The following is a 17,657-nucleotide window of genomic DNA, read 5'->3' as shown; positions in this document are numbered from 1 at the left end:
AAGAATTACATATATCTCAGAATTTCAGTTAAAGCTATAGTTCGTTGTATGGTCAAGGTAGCACCAAGGAATTTTTTTTTATGTTTTTTCTGTGGTTCATGTACTGCAAGAGGTAATTGTGTAGGGGAATTTATGAGTGATTTTTTTCAGCAAATTGTATATAAACACCAAATGCTGCCTTTGGGAAAGGCCATATTTGATGAGGCTAGCAGTTTCTTTACTATCTTTTCATAAACTACTTTGTCACCATGTAATACCTTGAATGTCATCATCAAATGTGTTAATCAAGCAGAATTTATTTGTTGGTATCAATGTCTACTGTTTTCTTTTTCTATTTCACACCATTTATTTACATTATGATGCTTTATTATTAAGGATATGCTATCAGTGCCACCATATTGTATTATCATTTCATTTTAGACACAAAAAGCAAAGATTATAAACTAAATATATTTAAAGAGCAATTTGTCTCCCAGTACAGTTTGGTAAATAAAGTTGGTTTATATTTGTACTAACATTGGTTCTCAGATAGAATATAGCCAAGAAATGCTTTAAAATTGATAGACTTAAAAAAACAGGGTAATGCTCTCCTTATAATAGAAAGGGTGATTATACAAGATACTAACACAAAGATAAAAATAAGATGAAAAACAAGAGTCCTGGTTATAAAAGATTTGTGACTAATGTGTATCATAGGAAGACTGTAAAACTAATATTTGTATGTTATTGTTAGCATTATAGACCTTTTAATTGTATTATAACACCTTTGTATTCTGAATTTATAGTAATTTATTAATTTAGGAGCTTATTGTGAGAAGACAAATATTATATTTTTGATAATGATAAGTAGACCACAAGTCTCATTTTTTAGAAGGGCTTCTGCTAATGTGAGGTTTTGTGTTTAAATACCTAACCAAATGTTAGTTTGTGTGAATTACTGACCTCTGACACACAAGTATTAATATGTAGTTTTTTTAATACGTTTAAAATTTTTAAAAATAATTTCCAGACAGTTAATAGATGGAAGATGCTGTTTTTCTTCATGACGGGTCTGGTGCAAATGCTATAGCAATCTGGTATAATAGCCTAAATAGATATATAGAGATGATTTTGTGCAACCATGGCAGTTGCACAGTGCATCCTAGTATCAGGAAGTGAACAAAAGAATGAGAGAACCCCACACCATCCCTCATGCCCCTAGCATATACAGGCTCATATCATAACTGTCCAGCATGTAAAGGGCTGCATAACCACTGAGTAGATGAGGGCCTTTCTATCTCATGTCAGTACTTATCATAACCTGCCACCTCCAAAAGGGTTGCATTTTCACAGAGTACTTGTGGGATTTTCCTTTTAGAGGCCTCTCTGCCAAATGTTAGATGCCTTGGAGGAGGCTGCATAAGCACAAAGTAGCCATGGGCCTTTCAGTCATAGGGAAGGCTTCAGCACAAATAGTCACTAGATGACTTGGAGAGGGCTGCCTTAGCACACAGCAGGCAAGGGGCTGCTTACAAACTGCAGAGGCATACTACAAAACTCTTGTCCCGAGAGGGTTATCTACAGAGGTGGGCTAACACTGCCTGCAAGGATGCATGGCCAGTGGGGAACAGGCAAGGAAGCACAAAGCCTAGGGCAGGTATCAAGGGGAAAATACACAGGGAGATCAAGCCCTTAAACAGAAAACACAAAGACAAAGAAGCACAATGAAAGAAAGGGAGTCAAGAAAAGAGAAGAGAAAAAAGGCATCTAGCCCCCACTCCCCCTTTGGGAGGAGGGATTTCAGTCTATCTTATATACCACTATATCAGTATACCTAATTAGGCTGTCAATTTGATCACTATAATCTTCAGACCAGGCCTCAAGGGACATGAAAACTTTTTTTTTTTTTTTTTTGAAACCATGTTATCAATAACGTATAAAGAGCCAGTCAGAAACACATATTGATACTTGGTGTTATAGTGGGTGTAAGAACACTAATCCTTGTGATGGCTTTTAATCACATATACTATTAGTCTTGTTTCTACTATTAATATTTTGTATTTTTAGACTGTAATTGATCAGTTAGTCAAAATTGTAATAATTTTATTGTTGTTGGTATTTGCAATATTGCTTTGACATTACTGTTATTTATCTATATGTTGCTTTTTATAGTATTAATATTTTTGCCTAGTTGAATTCTAAAGTGTGTTTTAGAATTGAATATGTAATCTGTTTCCAAAAATGTGTTTTGAATTGATATATAGTTATTTCTTAATACAAAGAAAATATTTTGAGAACCATCTAAAGTATTAACCTTATATCATCTTAAAACAAAAGAGAAAATTAACACTTCATTTATACCTTCAGGTGTGGAGATGCAGTGCATTGGTCACTTCAAGCTACTGTTTTCCTTGTTACGCCTTGAAGGATGTGTATCTGTACAGCAGTGTGTGTTGGCTGTAGTGGAGGGTGTCACTGGCAATGCAGACTGTGTTAGTGATATTGCAGCATCAGAAGTAAGTTATTGTGCACACCATATGCTGTAAAGTCTAGTTAACACTCCCATCTCTCTTCATACAAGCATTTGTCCTATAATTTGGATACTAGCATAGTAGAATATTCAAGTTGGCTTGCTTTTTTGTTCATAGTTTTTAAGAATTGTAATGTAAGAAAATGTTTAAAATTGTATTTAAATCCTTGGATTCAGATGCTCCACTGCCCTCACATGGCCCAAAATACTGGCATTAGGCTTACTTGAGTGGCTATTCTGATAGGTTTGTAGCTTGTAGGCCAGGCACACATGAACACTGGTGTGCAGTGACAAGACTCCATGCTTTCCCTTTGCAATGTTAGTTTCTCTTTTTCTGTATAAATGTTTTAAGCTTTTTAGCCATTTTCCAATTTCTATATTTGTCATATTTGTCATTTTGTTATTAGTGTCATTTTATTTATTTTTCATAATATTCAATTTAACATAATACTATCTGTGCCATTAGTCACAACTGGCAGTAATAAGATCCTATGCATGGAAATAGTGTCCTCCCTAGAGCCAGCATTTTTCCAGGTATGACTCAGGGATAGTATATTCCACCCTTTTTCATTGATGGAAAAATCCAAAAGCCCATTCCTAAATGCCTACTGAGTCTTATCACCCTCCAAGAGCTTTGCTTTCTGACTCTTAGCGAGTCATTCCAGTCACCCTTCAGCCAAAATTCTCATAATGACAAGATGCTAGCTCTCAGCCAGATTTTCCCATTACAGCATATTCACATCCCTTAAGCCAATTCTTTTCATGATGTAATGGTCATGTCATCTGGATCATAGGGGTTAATCATATCATATTAGGTAGATGGTAATTCAAATAGAATATAACAATTTCTTTGTTGGAATAGAATACCTGCAGTGGATGTTCCTTTGAATATAATATTTCTTAAAGAATCTCTTATGTTGAAGGTTGAGAAATGGAACTGTTTAACATTTTCCTAGATTATGTAGTTGGAAACCACATGAAGTCCCTGGACATGTGATGTCTTTTCTTGTAATGATTGATTTTCAAACTGTAACCCTTTTTATAGCATCTCTAAAACATAGACTACTTCATATTTTGTAGTGAATGTTAATGATTTTCAAGTCATTAATCCCTAACTCATGGGCCATACCTACCGGTGTCATAACAAACCAAGTAGTCTGCGGGGTACGGCTGTACTCCGCGGCGACACCAGAGTGCTTGGAGTAGAACATTCGGCTTAATGGAGCAGACTTCCACGCTCAAAGTCTGCTCGTTGCCATTAATCTCCAGAGTGTAGAATTTTTATTTATTTTCTGCACCCATCAGTGTTGGGTTAATATAGCTGTGATATGAAGCATAGTGAAAAAATTAATAACAATACTGGTTTAACCCACTTTATATGGTGACACCAGCTTCAGCATCATGAATAGCCAGTGGAATATACTGTGACACCAATGTTGGTGTCACAGTTCCATTTTATTTTAAGTGCTGCTGAGTGATCCTGTTTTCCCTTCTGGCTCTATTCTTTAGACTCCATATATTGCCCTTGAAATTCTATAGCTCCACCCAACAAGCCTCTTCCCACCAATCATGTAAATCAAATAGGCTATGCCCCACCCTCTACTGAAAATGAGAAACTATCGTTGCCAGAGTCTACATCACAGTTTCTCCCTCTCAGGTCCTACCTTTGTCCTTTACTTCACCCATTACCGCTTTACCAGGGATGTGAGAGAGAGAGAGAAAGAGAGAGAGAGAGAGTGAGAGTGAGAGTGAGAGTGAGAGTGAGAGTGAGTTTACCTTAGTTTACCATGAAATGAACTTGAGGCTGTGTGTATGTATGTGAGGAATAAACTGTATTAGATAGGAGACTCTCAGGACAAAAAGTTACTGCTCGCAACATGCAGCTTTTAAACCACCCAGAGCAAAATGGTTAAAAGCAAGGTTAGGTTAACATAATTTGTTTTCAATATTGTCCCAGGCTTTCAGAGAAAAAAGGAGTAATTTCAGAAGCAAGAAATACACTTGTACACAATATTATGTGATCTTCAGGTTTGAGAACTAATAGTTTAGAGTCATCATATTTTAAAAATTTGATATATCAGTACTTTTCAGGTTATGAATAAACACCAGTAACTCTTTCCTTTATTGCAGGTGTTGGTGTACCTGATGTTGGCCTTACACTCTCCTTCCCTCATCCCAGACCGCATGACAGCTCTCAACATACTGCATGCACTCATGTCTAACACCAAGATTGTGAAGGAAGCATTAAACAAAGGTGAGACTAGTATTTTGAGTTGTGGAGAGATTATTATGTGAATGTCAGCCACATAGTTAACCCCTTAAATCTGGTAATCAGATAACCAAAAATCCAGGCTTTAGGCTTACATGAGTGGCCACTCTGCTGGGTGCACCAGCTTGTAGGCCAGGAGGACATGAACACGTGTGTCCCGTGACAAGACTCTATGCCTCCTATTTGCAACGTTATTTCCTCTTTTTACACACACACGTTTTTAGCCTTTTTGCTATTTTCCAGTGTCCATATTTGCCATTTAATTTCCATTATTCAGATGGTAATAGACTGTTTTCTTTGCACGGACTCCATATTATTTAGCTAGTCTGCAACTCAGTACAATGAAAATTTAAATATTTTACTTTTTTTTTTCTTTTTTTTTTTTTTACATTTAATTTTCTGTAATACAACTTGCATTGCCGGTCACAGCACCAGGAATGCAATGCTGAGCATGGAAATAACATCCTCCATGGAGCTGGTGCTCTTCCAGTCATTACATTCGTGACGAATCTTTCCCGGCCTTCATCCGAAACTCCAGATTTTCCCGTGACGGCATGTTCACGTCACCCGCCCCTTGAGCCAGATTTTTTCATTACATGATGGTCATGTCACCCAGATCATAGGGGTTAAAACTTGATATATATATATATATATATATATATATATATATATATATATATATATATATATATAGATAGATAGATAGAGATATAGAACATGTCTATTGCTTTTATATTTTATAGCTGTTTATTTACTTGCTGAATGAACAGCAGTAATACAAATAGCAACAGTTGAGTTGAGTATGATATCTGTAATATAGTTGTTGATTTTATTCTTGTTTGTTCTTTTTCATTCTCTCTTTTAAATTTTCATATTTGCTTTTCCTTTGTCCTTTTTCCCCTTTCCATTTCCTTTATTCCGTTTTTCTTTTACTCTCATTTCCTTTTTTATCCTTTCCTTTTCTTTTCTTTTCATTTTGTTGGTAATTTTTTAATATATTGCTATTACTACTGCTCTCTTCATTGAATCATTTCTTACAGTTGTCCTAGTAATGATGTTACTTTAATTTGGATTAGTATCAGTGCTTTCAGTCTGTAGAATTCTTCTGCTAATGTCAAAAACAAAAACTATCAATTCAGCTGTTAAAATTAAATTTAAAATAACAATTTTCTTCCAGGAGCTGTCATGTACCTACTGAATATATTCTGCTCCTCGGACGATTCCGAAGTGCGTGAAAAAACAGCAGAACTCATGGGCAAGATGACATGTGATAAGCTGGTGGGGCCTCGTGTAAGACTGATTTTGAACAAGATCCTCCCCTCTGCCCTGGTAGACCAGATGAGGGACTCGCCATCCACTGCGGTCCACATGTATGAAGCGCAACATGAAAACCCAGAGCTAATCTGGACTGACGACTCGAGGGTCAGGGTGACAGAGACTGTTTCAAAATTAGTGGAAGAGTAAGTGCTGTTATGGATGACTGTTGTAGGAATAGTTATTGGGGGATGGCAGAAAAGTATATTAAAATGGATAATTATACGCTGTTTAACCCATTGGACCTGGGTGTCATAAATGTCCTGTCTAGAAAAAAATTGGCTGAGGTTACAGGAATATGTCATCATGGAAAATTTTGGCTGAGGGCTGAGGTGATGGCAGTGTGCCATCATAAATGCAGCCAACAGCTCCAGTGACAGGAATGAGTCATCAGGAGTGCACAAAGCTTTTGGAGGAAGATTAAATCTATGGCCACTTTGGAAGGGACTCTTGTATCATTTCCACTGGTACATGGTGGTGGAATGTATCATGCAATACCCATGGCTGGAAGAGTGCCAGCTCCAGGGAGGATACTGTATCCATGCCCAGGATCCTATTCACAAAGGTCACAAATAATACAAAGACTTCTTAGTGAGATGATGAGTCTGTGTAAGGAAAATGGTCTTTTACCATTTTGATACAGCAAATCAAATGAGAAATACAGGCCATGAGGGAGGGGGGGGGGGAATGTTTACAAAGAAAGGGATGATAGCATCACAAAGGAGTTTTGATACTGCAAATGAGTGTTTGTGTGAGCCAGGCCTGCAAGTCACACACCCAGGAGAGTCACCACGCAAGAAAGCATTCTAATGCTCAGATTTTGATCCAGGTGTTGGCCAAGAAGCAACCAGATCCAATGGGTTAATGTGACAGTCTCAAGAATTTGGTGATTTAAGGTTAAAAAATATGAAGAAATGAATAATAATAATAATAATAATAATAATAATATGAATTGTCCTGATTTTAACTTCAGATATATATTAAAATTATATTTATTACATAATAGCTTTTAAGAATTAACAGAAAATATGTGTTGCAGCACCATGTTTTTTGTGAAATGATGAATTAATAAGAAATATTTCAAAGGGATTTATATATTTTTTTCTTTTTTCTTTTTTTTCTGTCTGCCATCAAAAGGATTCACTTGCAACAAAAGGAAGATCCAAATACTGTGTGGAAGTTTCCAGAGGAAATCACTTTATCCTCAACCTCAGGAGAGGTGGTGGTGGGTGGTGTATACTTGCGGCTCTTGGTTGCAAATCCTTCCTGGGTTCTGCGGAAGCCAAAGCAGTTTACATCAGATCTCTTTGATACACTCTTGGATCTTCTTGCAAAGGGAGGCAATGATGTAAGTACTTTTTCCTGCAATGTGTATTCCTTCAGTGTTTCTATGTTTGAAAAAGGCAGATCCATCAACAAAAATTAAATACATGGAGTGGTATATTCTTTAATATCATTTTATTGTTACTTATCTCTTATTTATTTTTTTACTTATTTAATTTTTTTTTTTTCTAGGCTGAGACCCTTGAGCTAATTGTGAACACAGTGGTTTCAGTATTAATTGCTCAGCGTAATCTGTTGGAGTACCTGCCGCAGTTGGGTCACATTCCCAGGCTTGTGTCTTATCTTTCCTCAAAAAATCAGACAGTGGCTAGAGCTGCTACTCTTGCTACACATCAGTTTACACACAATCAGGTATGTTTTCTTTTTCTTCTTTTTCAATAATTTGAATTTTCATATAAAATGTGCTTTTTGTGTGTGTGTGTGTGTGTGTGTGTCTCTCTCTTTTAAGGGGATAAAAGATATCTTGGGGCTAGCTTTTGCTAAAGTGTATTTCAGGAAAATTGATATTATCTTTCACTATCACAAGACTGAATTACCAAATAAGAAATCAGAAAATTTATTGTGTTTATTGGTTTGATTTTTGTGTGTACACACCTACAGTAATTGTTCCCATCTTTTCTGCTCTCTCAGGTGTGTGGCAATATTCTCGAGGGCACTGAAGTTGTGGCAGGATTGGTGTCGGCCATGAAGTTACGTCCTGACATTGTGGGTGTGGCATGTGAAGCCTTACACAATCTTTTCTCAGGAAGTGGGTTATCAGGAACAGCCCTTGTAGAACAGGGACTTCGGGCTAATGTCATACCTTTTCTCTTGTCTCTTCTTGATGCTAAACTACAGGTCCAAAATCCAGCATCCACTAAAGCTCAGATCGTTACTTGCCTGAAAACCATGGCAGCCTCACCACAACATTCTGAAGAGGTAAACACTTTTTCTTTAATTTTGTTCTAAGCTTTATGATAAAAATTCCAGACTAAAAAAAATAATCAGATGAGAAAACATACTTCACAATTACTCTTGAGCTATCTTAGCTTGACTCATACAGGTTGAGCTAAATGCAAAACCTTATATATTAGATTTATGGAAACTTTAACAATTACCCCAGTGCTACTTGGAAAATATAGTGTTCAGTGTAGTATCATTTTGTGAAATGTATGTACCAATAGGTGGCTTCACAAGTGTTCAGCCACCAAGGAGTCAATTAGTAATCTACATGACCTCACCTGATTTTCCCCTTCCTTGAGTTTGCATGAAAAACATTTCTTTGTAATGCTATTGATGCTGTTATTATTAATATTAACATTATATTTATTACAGTGTTATTAACAATACTAGTAGCAATAAAATAAGATAAAATATTTTCTAAAATCAAGGAGAAGGGTGAATGGTTGGGATAGGTTCGACTAGTAATTAATGTAGAGATTTCTAATACCCATCACTGAGGGGTTAAGATCTACTACTCTTAGTATTAAGAAGTTCTGAGTAACTGGACTGGCTCACTAATTACCCATTCTTTTTTCTTTTCTTTTTTTATAACTTATTTTTGAACTTATCCAGATATGCCAGCCATTTTATTTATCAAGATCAATAAGGCTTTAAACTTTAGGTTTTGTTGAACTTATGTCTTCCCTGTGGGTGGGGCCCATATGTGGTGGCAGATGTTAGGTTACGGCTATGAATATTTTTGTATTTCATAGACACAGTTTAACTTAAAGATTGCCATCTGATGTATGAAGAGCTCTCATCGACTTAGTGGCTTGAAGAGGCTGTAATTTGTTACTGCCAGGTCACATGTATAGCCATCATAACAAACCGTGATCTGTAGGGTATGGCTATATGCATGGTGATGCACTAGAGCTACATGTAGCGAACTCCTGTGCCCAGCAGCTGGACATTGCCAGAAATCACTGGAGTCTATGACACCAAGAGATTTCTAATACCCATCACTGAGGGGTTAACTCGTTACTGCTGGGCCACGTGTATAGCTGTCATAACAAACCCCTTGATCTGCCAGGTACGGCTATACATGTGGTGGGAAGTTCCACTACATGTAGCGGACTCCCGCTCCCAGAAGCTGGACAGTTGCCAAAGATCACCAGAGTGTATGATGCCAAGAGATTTCTAATACCATCACTGAGGGATTAACTGTTAGTAATTAGAGTATCAAGGAATAATAAAGATTCTAGTTTTATGTGATTACCAAATTCAAAAGTACAATAAATTTGCCAATACAGTGATGCCAGTTTCGGCTTCATGAAGCACCAGTGGAATATACTCTGATGCCAACATTGGTATCATAATTCCATTTTATTTTAGTTGCTGCTGAGTAATCCCCATATTCAGTTCTGGCTCTGTTATTTAGACTCCTTATATTGCCCTAGAAAATTTTATAGCTCCACCCACCATCCCTCTTCCCACCAATCACGTAAATCAGCTAGACTATGCCCCACCCTCTACCCAAAATGAGAAATTATCATTGGCAGAGTCTCTCTCTGTGGCCCTACCTTTTTCCTCCATATTTCCCTGTCCTTTACTTCAGAGAGTTTACCTTTGTTTACCATGAAATGAAATTGAGGCTTCATCGAGTCTTTTCTTTCAACTTTCTGTGTGTGGGTGTGGGTGTGGGTGTGGGTGTGGGTGTGGGTGTGGGTGTGGGTGTGGGTGTGGGTGTGGGTGTGGGTGTGGGTGTGTGGGTGTGTGTGTGTGTGTGTGTGTGTGTGTGTGTGTGTGTGTGTGTGTGTGTGTGTGTGTGTGTGTGTGTGTGTGTGTGTGTGTGTGTGTGTGTGTGTGTGTGTGTGTGTGTGTGTGTGTGTGTGTGTGTGTGTGTGTGTGTGTGTGTGTGTGTGTGTGTGTGTGTGTGTGTGTGTGTGAGAGAGAGAGAGAAGAGAGAGAGAGAGAGAGAGAGAGAGAGAGAGAGAGAGAGAGAGAGAGAGAGAGAGAGAGAGAGAGAGAGAAAGAAAGGAAGAAACTATTAGATAAGAGCCTCTCAGGACTACACATTCAAAGTTACTGCTCACGGGTGAGTGCCCCATACACAAGCAACGCGCATCTTTTAAACTATTCAGAGCAGACCAGCTAAAAGTACAAAATCTAAATTGAAACTAGTCTTGCTGCCATTTACATTAAGTGTTTATTTTTCTCCTCAATGCCACAGGATATCAATATCTTTTCCCCTAATCAGGTTGTGGCACTCCTAGAGAAGTCTCCAGTGTGGGCGCAGTATAGAGACCAGAAGCATGACCTGTTCTTGGACTCTGCACCAGTGGCTGGATACTTGACAGCTGGTACACCAGGTGTGGCTGGATTCCTCACTCAGGGCAATGCCAGGGTCATGTCCTCCACACCCCCTTCAGTCAACAACACCCGCAGACAGCCGGAGCTACCTTGAATAAAACTCAGCATACCAAATAGAAATTTTTGATTTTTTATGTTAGGGTCTAGATTTCAAAGATCTTATTTTCACAAGCAGCATTGTCCATGGATGGATATTTAGAAAACTGACCTTCTTGACTTAAGTGACAAACTGCCATAGAATATTTGTGCGGAAGCTTGCTTTGTCATATTGTTTTAATACAGTGCTCATCTGCAGTATATGAATACTGGATTTATGGATCTTCACAGCAAAAAAGTAAAATGAAATAAAATAAGTCGATAAAACTAAACAGAAAAGAATGTTAAATGTATTTTAGGAATGGAATATTCTCTGTATAACTAATTTTACTCAGGTCTGTAATATGCCACCAATTACTCTTAATTTACCATATTCTTTGTGAACTATTTTTTCATTCTTGCTAGAAATCCTTCTTGAATTCCCAACACCGGAGTACAATTATTGCTGTTTACACAGTCATACGCCACAGACACACGTGCATACATACATACACACATGCATATACACACATACTCAGAAACACACATGGTCTCTCTCACACACACACACACACACACACACACACACACACACACACACACACACACACACACACACACACACACACACACACACACACACACACTCTCTCTATTAAGAATACCTATAAAAATGCCCTGTGAATTATTTGCTAAAAAACTCTGATAATTTGAAATTTATATTGACCTTTCGATCAGCTGTTTGGATAATGTATGATTTTCTTCTACAGTTAAGCTTTCCGAATGCACTCCCAACACATTGCAATATTTTTTAAAGACTGTGAAACCTAATGCAATTGTAGGATCATCTAGGGTAGACTGTTTACTTTCTGACACTGGTGGCTAAGATACTGCATGGCTACTTGCAGCTTGGGATAAGACATCTGAAAGACGGAGTAGCACCTTGAAGTATGCAGACTTTGCAATCAAAGGATAGTTGATAAAATCATTTGTACTACAAATCTCGCATCATAAAATTTTTCTTTCAGAGATTTTTGGGTATGATTTTATAAATAAGGACTACATGTTTTAGTCAATCATGAATTGCTTATTTGTTGTTGTGGTTGTGCATTCAGGCAAGTTCATATTGTGGTTAGGGATTAACCTACCAGTTGTGCAGAATGATCTGATTAGCACAAAACAAGAAGTTGTGACAGTACTTTCCATGCAGTGGTCATGGGTACATCACACTACTGGATTCACTGGTCAGTTATGTAAGCCTGTCAGCATTTCAAGATTTGCTACTGTTTGAAGCTGGAAAGAGAATGTTCCACCGTATGTATGGCTAAGCTTGTGCATCTGTTTTCTGCTTGATATTTTGATGCATTGCATCAGTAGCTTATGTTTAAAAAATATTTATATTGGTCATAATATATAAGATAAAGTGTTATTAAATTATAAAAATACCAGTGTTGCTCATGCATATTGGAATCTTTAAAGATGATGGAGAAAAGGTAGATAAACATTGAGCATTATACTAGGGATTTAAATTTATTAGGATCTTAATTTTTATTTCATATCTTTATATAGTTATTTTTCAGTTCATGTGTCTGTATATATTTATTTTCTTTCTTTCTTTCTTTTTGACCTTGTAAAATTAAGAATGTACAGGGGAGGTAATCACCATAAATAGGAGTAAAATTGGTCATTACTAAGTGAAGCATGGATTTTTTATTATTTTTAAAATAATTATCAATATGATAATTATTTTATTATATTTTTAAACATTCCAATTTTGCATATAATGAAAAGCTGAACATGTTTCCCTTTTTTCTGATACAATAATTTTTGTCATTTTTCAGTTGATTAGATTTGTGATAAAATGCTGTCTAAACATTTATAACTTGTAAAGCATTGTATATGGTCTTATTTATACATATGAATGGAATACACATACACACCCACACTAAGGCACACTTGTACTGTCATGTTCTATGTATGTTTATTGAATATGAATACTCATGCATGTAGCACTATTATACATTGTTAAATATAGCTGCAAAATTTTGTAGGTAAAAATGAAATTACTCCTTAGTTTTGTATTTTGTAGCTTATAGAAAAGAGGATTTCAGATTGCAGTAAATTTTATATACAAATATTTTTCGTAAAATATTAAGTGGGTGCTGGATTTACTGCAAAATTCCATTTATTTTATCCAGACTAACTGTGCACAGTAGTTACATAGTCTTATACAGTGGCTTCATTAGGTGGGTGTGTTCTTTTGTAGACACAGCACAGAATATTTTCTAGGCACGAAATTTATTGTTTGTCACATTAATGTAATGACAAGGTCATTCCTTCATGACTATTCACTTATTTCTTCTTAAATTTCTGTAAATATGAAATTATTTTTCCTGCTTTTGTTTAGTTTTACCAGACAGATAAATAATGCATTATAAAATTTAACAGCACCCAAATTACCTCTCCATACATGATACCCTATATAAGCAGACAAAATGAACCAGAAATTAATGCTGTTTTTCTGTAATATTTAAACAATATTCTAAAGCACATGCCTGCAACAAGAGGGAGGGTAATTAGAAGTTATATTTAGTGGTATATATTGAAAATCCAACTGGATAACAAGTATCCATATATGTAGTGCTGCCATATATGCATGTGTATATATGTAATTATTTTATGTTTCTTTCAGTTTTAATATCTCATTGGTTAGTTATAAATTCTTGATTTCTTAAAAGTTCAGTGCATGTTGAATAAATAATAGTTTAATTATTTTGTTAGTAGATGGATGAAGTGTCTATGCTGTTCAGCTTCATAATTTATTATTCTTTATGATTATCAGAAAGAGCCCCTTGGTAATCTGAACATGTTAAGTGAAGACCCTTAGTTGTTAGTGGACCTGTTTTGCAGCACTTTAACTGAGGTAATATGTTTACATTCAAATATCTTTTCTTTTTTTTCTGTACTAGCATTTAAAAAGGAAAAAATCTAATTTGTTATTTAAATAAATGCCTAGGCATATTGCCATTACATTTCCAGTGTATTGGGATACCTACATAGTTTTGTATCCTTTTATATATTATTATTCATCCATAGTTTTGATTGTTTAATAATGAATGGATTAGAAAGAACAGAAAATAGTACTCACTGCAAAAATAATAGTAATTAGAAGGTTTATATCAGAGTATGTGTTTCTTTGAGTTTATTCTTATTGATTATGAATGGCAAAGAAATTTATGGGAGTAAAAGATCTGTAAAACTATTTACAAGCTGTCCTGTGATGTAGGGAACAATGGTTGTAGGATAATGTATATAACCAATTTTTATAATTGTCTATAATAAAGATTGTTACAATATTAAGTGAAAATAAGAACATTATGTTATATGCAGTGTTCATGACACTTGGAGATGAAAAAATATTAATTTAAAAGTTAAAGTGTTTTATTGTTCCATTGTAAATTCACTTTGCGGCTAAATATGCAACATCAGTTCACGCAGTCAAATGGCCAAATATGTTATAATAGAGCAAAAAAGACATTTGTGGACACCATTGAAATGCTAATGAAAATTTTCAGTTGTAAAGGAAGAATATTGGGAATTCAGAAAGTCAGCATACAGTTAAAATATATTTAGACCATCAGTTTACTACTAACATCTTATATTATGGTAGTAAGAAAGTAGCATAATGGTTAATGGTTAATGGTTAAAAGCAAAATAAATGTGCTAGACATCTAAGGTCATGTAGCACTATAGTAAATGGTAGTGAAGGGTGGTTGAGTTAGTGATTAGTTGTCAAAGTTGGGCAAAGGAATTGACGAGTAAATGGGTTAAGGTTGGGTAAGGTAATGTATAGGGGTTAGATCAAGTGAAGGATGTATATGTATTTGAGGAATGAAAACAGGTTGTCAAAGCAGAAAGTGTGAGTTGTGGGAGGGATCACGAAAAATCGGTCCCATTTGGCTGGCCTAAATAGATTATTTAAGAATTTTGTAGAGATGGGGGTAGTAGAAGGACGGGGGCATGTGGAAGAGGCAGTAGTGTTGAGGGAGGTAGTGTTATGGGGAGGTGGACAATAAGGTAAGGTAGTAATAAGGGAGGATGGGGTAGTTGATGAAGAAGGTTGTGGGGGTATAGTTGTTGAAGCTGAGCATGTTGGGAGTAGAAATGTCTCCTGGGGTGTTGATTAGGGTGGATACTGTACTAGCCGGCATTGAGGAGGGGGTATTAGTTGTAGTGTTCAGAGCCGTGGTCAAAGGAGAGCCTAGGGTCAGGGAATCGGGCGAGTTTGAATTGGTGGAGCTATTTGATGAAGAGGCAAGCCTCATTGCCTCTAATAATGGTATGGTTAATGGTTAATGGTTAATGGTTATTCATTGTTGGCCATGATAAGCCTGGAGTATGTTGGGGAGAGAAACGGTCCACCCCTCAGGGTCGCTTGAGGGGTAAGGGCTAGACAACTAAAGCAGGGGAATACCGTGCCCATGGCTCCCTCAGGCCATTCAGGACTGGCACAAAGTCAGCCTTTCATCCTTTCAGCACGGCTCTCACACCTTAGGAAGTGGATAGTAGAAGGGATTGGTGAAGGGACAGAAAGGAAAAAGTAGGAGGGGGAAAAAAAAGACCATGCAAAATTTGTTGAGTCGAGGGCTGAGTCCCAAGGTTGGGGAGTTCCCCAGCATTGGGTCCCAGTCTCCGCCTCCTAAGCCCCCCCACGACAACAACGGGCAAGGGATTGGGGGGGAAGAAAGTAGCATAGGTAAAGCAACTAAAAAAATGTAGAATCATCCAAACAAGCTGCACCCTATATAAAGGAACTAGCAACTTGATCATTACACTTTTGGACTGAAGTTTGTTTGGTCTTACTAACTCTTGCACTTTATTTAGTTAATGATTTATTTATATGTCAAAACATTGTTATCAATTGTAACAGAAATAGAAAAAAAAGTGTGTGTGTGTGTGTGTGTGTGTGTGTGTGTGTGTGTGTGTGTGTGTGTGTGTGTGTGTGTGTGTGTGTGTGTGTGTGTGTGTGTGTGTGTGTGTGTGTGTGTGTGTGTGTGTGTTTTTTATGGTATTCCCATTTTAGTTGTCTAGCCCTTACCCCTCAAGGTGACCCTGCGGAGTCGACTATTTCCCTCCCCAACATACAATATTCTTCCTCAATCACCCCATCCTCTCCTTTATTACTTCTTCACAGCCTTTTAGTCCACCTATCCGTAATAATACCTCCCTCTTCCACACATCTCTGTCCTACCACCCCCATCTCTGCAAATATCATAAATACTCTATTTAGCTCAGTCAAATGGGACCGATTTTAAGTGATCCCCCTCACAACTCCTTACTCTGACAACACTCCTCTCTTCCAGCAATGCCTCCAAAAACAAGTAGGCAAAATCTCATTCCGTAGCCAACCGAATCGTTCCTGTCTCAGTTACATCTGAAAACCAAGCTATAGCATTATCAACTCTAACTGATCTCTCTGGCAACCCCATTCCTGCAGAACATCACCCAACCCTTAATACTTGTACCGGAACTGGCTCTATCTCCCCAGCAAACTGCCCAATCTATAATAAAAATTGGTCAGCTTGTGGAGAAGACTTACTCACCTCCCTTATGGACTATGATGTGATATCAGAAGTCATTAGAGGTCATTGTAAGAATCCCACCAACATTGCCAAAATTACTTTCCGTAGACATGACCTTCCCTTTAAAGTTTACATTGGCGGAGAATCCCTCCCAGTCTGACCCTATAAACCTCCTCCCCTTAAATGTCAAAACGGTTGGCATTTAGGATATCCTGCCAAACACAGCCGTTCCACAGCCCAATGCCCTCTATGTGCCCAACCTGGTCATAATCGATCAAACTGCTCTGCACAGTCACACACATGTGCCAACTGTGGCGGCCCCCATAATGTATTTTATAGGGGTTACCCCACCTACAAATTTGAGTCTGAGGTGGCAACTCTCGATTCAGACTTAGTCTCACTCTGCATGAAGCAAGACAGGAAGCATGTCGATGAGGTTTTTCTCTTTCTCACTACTACAGTAATGTCACTCACTCTTCCTCTCTTCCTTCCTCCCAAGATGTTCCTACACCCTCCCCTATACCTATCCCTCCTACATCTTACTTCCCCACATCTACCTCCTATCTTCCTTAGTCAAATTCATTTGCCATTCTGAATATAGAAAATCCAATCTCTACTGCAGCCATACCCACAGTAGACACACTAAATGTTCCACCCCTTCTCCTCCTACTACACACTCACCTCCACCTACCTTTGCCTCTACTCCTCAGACACAAGTCTCCTCTTCCCCCCTCATAAGAAACATTTATCTCACAAAACTCCCCAGTCAACTCCAATACAGAAACTCTTGAAAATATTCAAAACTATCTGCTCGAGACCCAAATTGACACCGAAACCCATCAAACCACCCTCAAATTCCAACACTCCCACTCCCTCCACCCTCAAAATGACTACCAATATCCATCCTCCTCATAATCATATTCCCCCTTCCTCCTACTCCCCAACACAGCCCATCCTCCCCAGCTCCAGCTCCACCTACATTAACTCTCCCTTCATCCCCTCTATCCCTTCCACTCCCTCCTGGATACACACATGAATCCCCTATGTCACAACTTTGCCCTTCCCCTTCCTCCACCTCCTGATACCCCACCTGATACTACACCACCTTCCCCCCCCTCACTCCTTATCTCACCCCCCAGCTCCTTCTTCAAATTCTCCAACACACACCGTAACTGTTATCACTCATAGATCAACTAAAGTGTAGCTCTCCAACAACGGAATATTCGCGGTTTCCATTCTCCCTGACCTGACCTTCGTCATATCCCTTCTTATG

General features: G+C 37.6%; 1 protein-coding gene across 1 annotated transcript in view; it reads left to right on the top strand.

Moving 5' to 3' along the window:
- LOC125034425 (dnaJ homolog subfamily C member 13-like) overlaps positions 1–14,232 on the top strand; it is a 66,539-nt gene extending 52,307 nt beyond the window's left edge. The window contains 7 exon segments of the mRNA XM_047626167.1: positions 2,347–2,495; positions 4,640–4,763; positions 5,956–6,238; positions 7,230–7,440; positions 7,608–7,787; positions 8,067–8,354; positions 10,615–14,232. Of these exon segments, the coding sequence (XP_047482123.1) occupies positions 2,347–2,495; positions 4,640–4,763; positions 5,956–6,238; positions 7,230–7,440; positions 7,608–7,787; positions 8,067–8,354; positions 10,615–10,821 (1,442 nt within the window). The 3' untranslated portion in view covers positions 10,822–14,232.
- Positions 14,233–17,657: the final 3,425 nt, after the last annotated feature.

Source organism: Penaeus chinensis, chromosome 18 (assembly GCF_019202785.1).
Source record: "Penaeus chinensis breed Huanghai No. 1 chromosome 18, ASM1920278v2, whole genome shotgun sequence".
Classification (NCBI taxonomy): domain Eukaryota; kingdom Metazoa; phylum Arthropoda; class Malacostraca; order Decapoda; family Penaeidae; genus Penaeus; species Penaeus chinensis.
The sequence above is the reverse complement of the archived record's forward strand: the minus strand, read 5'-3'. Positions and strand labels throughout refer to the sequence as shown.